The sequence below is a fragment of the Xenopus tropicalis genome, chromosome 1 (genome assembly GCF_000004195.4).
Source record: "Xenopus tropicalis strain Nigerian chromosome 1, UCB_Xtro_10.0, whole genome shotgun sequence".
Lineage (NCBI taxonomy): Eukaryota > Metazoa > Chordata > Amphibia > Anura > Pipidae > Xenopus > Xenopus tropicalis.
In genome coordinates this window covers 216,821,490-216,829,845 of record NC_030677.2, presented here as the reverse complement: position 1 = coordinate 216,829,845, position 8,356 = coordinate 216,821,490, and the positions used below count along the sequence as shown (strand labels likewise).

Genomic DNA, 8,356 nt, shown 5'->3' with positions numbered 1-8,356 from the left:
ACTTAACTCCTTAAGGTCTAAACTACACCACTGGGCCACTCTACCACTTTCCTTGCCGGGTCACATCAATATCCTAAAGATGATATGGCTACCTAAGTTCCTCTACCTATTTCACAATGCCCCAATCCTCCCCGCTAAGAAATGGTTTAGTGAAATAGAAGCCTGTGTCAGAGAATTTATTTGGGCTGGGGAACGGCCCAGAATAAAATTACCAATGTTACAAGCCCCAGTCAAAAAAGGTGGACTTGCCCTACCCAATCTCCTCCTATACTTCTATGCCAGCCAGCTGGTGTATGCAAATTGGTGGCTTAACCCAGACCCCAACAACCAGGCTACGGTGCTGGAAGCCGCAGTGGTCTCTTCATTTGAAGCATTGGCAAACCAATTATATAGAGGGATACCGTCCATATACCCCTTAACCCCACCCATGAAAACTCTAACCCAGGTATTTGCTAAAACGGTGAAAGAAACACACCAAAAAGCAAATAGCTGGTCCAAATGGACACCACTCTGGGGCAATAACGCTCTAACGCAATTCACAACCTTCCCACAACCTCTGGGCTGCTGCAGGGGTAAAGCGCCTAAATGATGTGGTGGAAGCAGGAGGTATTAAGCGATATGCTCAATTAAGGGAGGAGTTTAACCTGCAGAACCACATGCTCTTTAGGTATCTCCAGTTGAAACATGCGCTCCAGGTACAATTCCCCCGGGAACCCCCCAATATCATGGAAAATACCCTTGAGAGATACTTACACAGACCCAATTTGCTGAAGCCCCTCAGCTGGTACTATGCTATACTATTGCAAGGGAGCTTTGACTCCGTAAACCACATTAGGCTGAAATGGGCCCAGGACTTCCCCCATCTTGATAATGAAGCCTGGGAAGATATACTAGAACAAATAACAGAAACCAATATAGCAACAAGAGACCACTATATACAGGTGAAATTTCTCAATAGGGTATACCTAACCCCCCACAGGCTGGCACAAATATACCAGGGATACCCAGATGTGTGTGTAAAATGTAATGTAGACCAGGGCAATTATATCCACGTATTCTGGGACTGTCCTAAAATCCAGCACTACTGGACCACCATACTTACCTTTATTGGCTCCTCATTGGGACTTCCAAACATTTGCTCATCTGAATTCTGCCTACTAGGTCACACTGAAGGCCTTACTCTACCTGCTGGCAATAGACTATGTCTGCAGCAACTTCTACACTACGCCAAGAAAGCCATTTTGTTGACATGGAAAGCTATAGAACCACCCACTCTGGGATTCTGGATAAAGCTGGTGGATGACACACTTCCAAGACAGAAACTTACTTACCTGGCACATGGATGCCCTGCCAAGTTTGACAAAATATGGAATCGCTGGTTGACAGACCCACGAACAAATACCACAACCCACCAACAACTCAATCAACCCCAGACAAGTAGTTAGGCACTGCTACAAATGAAACTCTTTTTAAATACAAATGCCCACCACTGAGTATTATCATGTATGCATGTCTTCTCTCTTTCCTATCCTCTTTCACTTCCTACTTTACTATTCTTCTGTTTTGAAAATCAATAAAGAAAAACTTTCAAAAAAAAGTGCCTTAGGGTGTAAGCACCATGAGAGGAGCCGGGGAACCCAGACACGATGCTCAGGATGTTCATACGGCCATCACACACCACTTGCACATTAAGGGAGTGGTAACTCTACCTGTTGCAGAATATGTGCTCCCTGTCTTGGGGGGGTTTAATGCCACATGGGTGCAATCAATTGCCCCCAACACAATGGGGATGCCAATTACCCCATAAAAATGCCTTTTCATGGTGTTCCACTCATTCCGATGTTGTGGGAACGAAATGAAATTCCCAGACACCGAGCGGATGGCGCCCAGGACCTGGCCAAGGCACCACAAAAAGGTGGGCTGTGACACCCCCCGTAAACCCCCCAACCCTCTGGAAACTTCCAGTGGCCAAAAAGTGCAGGGAGCACAGCAATTTGACCATCCCGGGGACAGCACGGCTTCTGCGAGTGAGTGGCTGCAGGGGAGGCTCAAGCAGATCATACAGGCTGGATATGGCTGCCCTATTGAGCCTGTAGCACCTGACCACTTCATCCTCGCTTAAGCCCCCTTATATGGCCCTTTCCCTCAAAATCCGAGGCCGCATAACTCGGGAAGTCTGGGGGTCTTGACGTTCCTCCTCCCTGTCAAGCAGAAACCCCATAGCATACTCCATTTTAGCTTTTTCCACTACAAAATGAAAAATGTGCTCTGCCCAATGCCTCCCCCAATCAGGCGCTAAAATACGCACACATTCGCGCGCTAATTAACTCATTTAACGCTTTAGGTGCTTTTGTGAATCATGCGTTCGTACTCTTTTAATTCGCTAATTACCGCATTGCGTTAAAATTAACGCATGCGTTTGCGCGCGAATTAACACATGCGGTGATGCAGTCAAGAATTGCGCGTTAATTCACGTGTCTATTTTAACGCAAAAAAGCATGAGATAAAAATTACCGCACTTAAGTGAATCAGCCCTCAGGTGTGATAGAAAAGCAGTTCTATTTAGTGAGCAGCATTTTGGCTCTGACAGGGATTTGCAGAGGGGTTATAATCCCGGGTATAATACTGCCCAGAGTAGGGGTAACAGTGTACAGACCTAGGGTTAGATAGTGACCCCCCAGGTTCCACTGGGAGCCATAACTTGAAAGCTGGGAGTTAACCCATTGTGCCCTGCAGCTAAAGGGTTATTGTGACCATTCATTGTAAGTACTGCCTATTCTGTGAGATGCTACTACCTACCTACTCTGTGCTGTAATTACCCCTAAGTGGCTGTGTAAATAAACAGTTCATTGTTTCAATGTTAAGAACCACTGGCGCCCATTTATTGAGAGACACAACACATATCTACCCGGCCTCCATACAAAGCGAGGGCTCCCCCTGAGGGGTACAGTCTCATCCTGGGTAACATACGGTGTGGTTTGTGGTAATAGAAGGGCTGATTTACCATAAGCTTACACAGGCAACAACAAATCAATATGCTGTATATATAGAGAACACTTCTACATGGGTATATAGGTGTCTTGGTGCAATAACACAGACAATTGATATAAACATAAGTGTTTCTATGGTTACATGTCACATGTGTGTCTCTTAGTGTTTATACATTGGAATGAATGGAACCCACTAATAATATATGATATATAACAAACATTTATTGTATAAAACAGGAATACATGCAGCCCAATATAAATCAGTTTTCCAGACTCAGAGTCTTTCATTGGCTGATATCTTGTCCATGTGACTCAGTAGCTGCTTATTAGTGGCTGGGAGTCTCCTGGCCTCCTGTAGTAACGCCTCTGAATCATCAGCCCCATCGCTGAGAGGAAGGCCATAGCCATGATCACGGCCACCAACACCATCGAAGGGACTGAGCCCCCAGCCTGGCTGTTAGGGAGTTGGGCCCCTAAGGGAGGGAGGAAAGAAGATTCAGGCTTCAGTTCTGCACCAGAGTGGGGCAAAATGGGCAAACTCTGCCTTTGTGATGGCCCTGTAGCTATGGCCCCCCATTAGCAATGGCTCAGCATAAAGGGCCCAGGATTCCTAACCCTTATTCAGGTATCTATTGTATAACCTGCCCCCACAGTCCTATTCCTTTGGTCTCATATAGTAATATTAGCCCCAGGATGTCCTGCTCCCATGTCCCATAGTAACTAGTTACAGGTAACTGAATTAGTGCCCCTAAATAATAACATGGGACCGGTTACTATGGCATTCCTGGTCTGGCAACTCCATGTTACTTCATAAACCCACTGTAACATTAATCACTATTATTGTTCTTTTTGCCTTTACTTTTCTGACTCCTTCTGCCAGCAGGGGGCATCATTCCTAGACCCCCCGGCTGGAGCAATACAAGGGATCAGTATAAAGGCCCCTATTTTAGTTCAGAGACAGGAGGAAATGGCTCCTTGCACTGCTACATGCCCTTGGGATTATGGGGGATAAATCCTTGCTCCTGATTGGGGGAAACTGATGAAAGAAATATGGATATGAAATAAAGATCTCACCAGATTTAAGCACAATGGGCCCCTGGGATAATTGGGCAGAGCCCAGCTTTGCATTGGAGACATCGCGTCGGTATCTGCGGGTGATACAGCCTTGGGTGCAGCGGTTTGGGGCAGTCTGATTGTCGCAGATGATAACGTTGCAGAACAGATAGACCTCCTGGAATGGATTGAATTTAAATACATGGAAACTGTATTGTTTCATCCTCTGATCCGGCACCGGGTGGTTCTGTAGGGTTGAGTCCAGGGGGCACCTGGGAAAGGAACAAGGGAATATTTGCTTTTGGCAACTGGAGAGATTGGCTGAAAGTCCCAATGAGCAGAACCTCAGGTGGCGCCTCTGGTACTGAGGCTTCAGCTTAGTGTTCCCGTGTCGTACATCATCATCATCATCATATTTATATGTGCCAGCAAGTTACCTTGTCAATTAGAATTGCCCCATATTTCCCAGTAACAGCTCAGTAGGGTCCCAACACCTTAATGTAGTATTGCGATGCCATGCATTGCTAAACATCAGCCCCTACTGAGCCTATGGCCAGAAAGTACCATAAAGAGAGAAAGAGGGAATTACCCATGCTGGATGATGCTGTAACCCTTCTCTCTCTCCTCTAATGAAGGGGAAGCCTTACACTGTTCCACCAGTATCTGTAGGTTGGTATCATCGGACTCTACTTTCAGCTGCAAATGGAGACTGCCATGGAGATCAACCTCATGGGGGAACGTTGTAACCAGGTCGGTGAACTCGTCAGTCTGGTAGAATCTCATTGACACATTATAGTGACTTTGGGAAACCACATCAGTAACTTTGGGGTGAAAGCTCAAACCCAGGGTCTCGTTCATGTCCATTTCACACTTCACTGGGACTTCAATGCGGTGGATACTGGTCCCTGGGACTGTTCCATAGATGGTGTTTGTATAGACTGTCTTTCCATCCTTAATCTGTCCAGATAAATATTATTAGCATTTTGGGCCAATAAACATGGAAACAAAGGGTGGTGCTGGGAATCAATGGCCCCGTGACTATCTAGTCAGTAACGTGTGTAACTCAGTTATTTATAGCACAGACTTGTGACTGGGGGGGCTGATTCACTTGGATTCTAATTTATTAGGGTACAATGTATAGAAGCCAACAAATGTTTTTCATGGCAGAAACCCCATCCCAAATGCCAAAGGGACTTGTGACATAATCCCATGAATGTTTCTTTTGATCAGCAACTCACATGTATGTGCGGCACTAATACATTGGTTACTTACCCTAATAAGCCAAAGTAGCCAACACCCAGGCCGTGTTCAGTGCGAAACCACCAACTCTCAGTGCTACTGACACAACCGCCAACTGGTATAGACAAATATATCAACACAAGTAGAATTACTCCCAATAAACTCACATGAACGTTGGACCCACATCTGTTGAATGGGATGTTAATGATGATTGTGTTCCCCTCTTGCAGCCCCAGGCAATGGGGGTCTTGGAGATGGACATCCGACACATTTAATTTGGCTTCAGACACTAATCTGAGAGGAAGGTGGAACTCGGCTCCACCAGAGAAACAGTGTAACTCTTGGGGACTCTCCGGCTCTTCTGTAGGACTTGTTGATCTCTCCGGCTCTTCTGTAGGACTTGTTGATCTCTCCGGCTCTTCTGTAGGACTTGTTGATCTCTCCGGCTCTTCTGTAGGACTTGTTGATCTCTCCGGCTCTTCTGTAGGATTTGTTAATATCTCCGGCTCTTCTGTAGGACTTGTTGATCTCTCCGGCTCTTCTGTAGGACTTGTTGATCTCTCCGGCTCTTCTGTAGGACTTGTTGATCTCTTCGGCTCTTCTGTAGGACTTGTTAATATCTCCAGCTCTTCTGTAGGACTTGTTATAGATGGACCTAATAAACATTTAGGGCACAAAATTATACATCAGTTTACTACAAATATATAGATCTAAGGGATCTTAAAGGCATAATGTTAAATAAGAACAGTTGTCACTTTTGGGGCCCCTGGGGAGTAAGGAGCTTTTAAAGTCTCATAATAAGATTGAACAGACTATGTAGCCATTGACCCATCTCTTCCATTAGTGACTGTGTAGCCACTGGCATTTCTCTTCCAACACTAAATCTTTGCCCAATGGCCCATGCCTTCCAGCGCTAATTGTGTTGGACCCTTATCTTCCAAGACTGTATAACCAATGGTTACCCTTACCAGCCCTGACCGTGTAGCCCCTAGTCCATTGCTTCCAGAACTGACTGTGTGGCCCCTAGTCCATTGCTTCCAGAACTGACTGTGTGGCCCTTAGTTCATGGAGTTCTGTGTAGCAGTTTAGCAAATGAATGTATTTATAGAGCCCCACAGAAGCACACAAGGCACAATCAGGGGTACAGTTATTATAATTTAGACTGGGGAAATAAATACATATACGCTAGGTGTTTCTATACACAGTTGAGCTGAGGTCCCTGCCCAGAACACCTTATAATTAACAACTGCTCACCTAAGTGCCGACCCAATCTACACCCCACCAGGACACAACAAATGTGGCCCCTAATGTGGCCATAACTCTATTTGTGGGAGGGAACTGTAACTAAAAGCCCAGTGATGGCACAAACTGCCACCTGTTCCAAAGCATCTCCTGTTTTATATACAGTGTCCAACTGTCATTGTAATGAGGAAATGAATGTAATTACCTGGATATGTTGTTTCTTGGCCCATTGAATATCCATATGAAACAATATACTCTAGCCCATAAACATAGATAGTGAATGGAGAAGAACTATGATATATTTCATGTTGTCCATCGATTTTCCCCAGAGAGGCTTCCCAGGCTCTGAATCCATTTATCTCCATATGGTTTAAGGGAAAGCTACTAAGTGGCTGATGGTCCAAGTAGAACTCAGAGGGAGAAGCTGCCTGGGATACAACCAATAGGAAGTTATAATAGAAAGACTGTGTAACAAATTTGTAATATTTCCTCGTATTTGGATCTGGTGGAACAGAAGTGACAAAAGGGTCGTATTGGCCATTTTTCCGATCTTGGAAGAGGTATGAAATCATGACAGGTTCTGAGGAGTGCACCAGAGCTGCGCTGTCTAAGGTAAGTCGCTCGTGGGATCCCGGCTGTAGGTGGTACTGGGTGCTTTGTTGGGAAGTTACAACAATGACTATTGTATCTGGATTTGCTGCCATCACATCAATGATATCGTTGGTATGAGTGGCCAATGGGAACACAGGAAAGAATGTCCCCCAATTCCTTACAGGGTGCATCTGCTCAAGCAGGACATCACAGGCAGTGTTAATACCAGTAAAACACTTGTTACCACTGAACACTGCCACTGGGGACGTGGCCACCACTCTCGTGCCTGTTATGTCAGTGGGACTTTGTAGCTGAATGACCTGCTGGTACCCAAGGCTGAATGAGAAAGCCGAGCCGTGCCCATACTGTACCCCATTGTATGTGATGGATCCTGAGACTGTGACAGTCACTAGAACAGTGGGGTATATACCATTGGCCACTGCGAACTGATTTGGTTGCCCTGAACCTGAGGTAAAAATAAAATACTCAGTATCTAGGTCTTCTACTGGAAGAACGGCCATTGCATCTGCAGTGCTAGCGGCTGTGTGGAAAGCGATTAGAGATATATCGGCATCAGATGTTACCGACACAACCTTGGAAGAGATCTGAGTGCCAGTAATCATGTACTGTGAGTCCAGGCTCACTAGGGCTGTGCTGTTTCTCCCAACTGACACGGATTGGTGGAAACTTGGGGCTGATACAGTGACAGTGACCGTGGCGGCTTCTCCATAAGTGACCAGATACAGCTGGAGGGTTGGATTACTATAACCTTCCATGAAGGCTGTGATGAAATGTCTCTGTGCTTGGCCTGAGGAACCAGAAAAAGGGAGATAAACACTTAATTCCGACAGAATGTACAGATGTACAGTCAGGCCTGTCCCACAATCTAGAGAAATATATATTATTGTCATTTCACTGCAGCAATAGAGGCTGTTATTGGGCAGAACCATCAGACTGAATAGGGGGGCAGTGATACCAACTGGCTATTTGCACTCGTAACCCAATTCATTGTGCCCCTATTGCCCCAGTACCATACACCCCCCCACAGCTCTGAATCAATGAAATGCTTCTGAGATGGACTCCCCCTCCTCCAAAGGTCAGCACATGGGGGTCACAGACTTCTCTAGATCCAGAAGGGCCTTTGGCTCAGTTACTAACCAAGGATCAAAAGGGCAATTTCAATAACCTTTGACATTACATTTTGGGGAATAATAAGGTTTTTTTCTGAATTCTTGTTATAT

At 45.6% G+C, this 8,356-nt stretch overlaps 1 protein-coding gene across 1 annotated transcript; it reads right to left on the bottom strand.

Annotated features, from left to right (window-relative positions):
* Positions 1-3,269: 3,269 nt before the first annotated feature.
* On the bottom strand, positions 3,270-8,108 carry LOC116408255. The gene is made up of 6 exons (XM_031895056.1): positions 6,730-8,108; positions 5,923-5,937; positions 5,450-5,892; positions 4,633-5,000; positions 4,065-4,315; positions 3,270-3,463 (listed from the first exon to the last, which is right to left on the bottom strand). The coding sequence occupies exons 1-6, from the start codon at positions 8,063-8,065 to the stop codon at positions 3,303-3,305; spliced, it is 2,574 nt and encodes an 857-aa protein (XP_031750916.1). The 5' UTR covers positions 8,066-8,108; the 3' UTR covers positions 3,270-3,302.
* Between the last annotated feature and the right edge of the window lie 248 nt (positions 8,109-8,356).

Bases quoted from the DNA above. Each gene is read 5' to 3' on its own strand.
- LOC116408255 (XM_031895056.1), bottom strand. From the start codon at position 8,065: ATGGTTCTGCCCAATAACAGCCTCTATTGCTGCAGTGAAATGACAATA. The intron at 5,001-5,449 runs GTGAGTTTATTG...TTATCTGGACAG, and splicing joins GATGTGGGTCCAACGTTCAT to ATTAAGGATGGAAAGACAGT. The intron at 4,316-4,632 runs GTAATTCCCTCT...TTCCTTTCCCAG, and splicing joins TACAGCATCATCCAGCATGG to GTGCCCCCTGGACTCAACCC.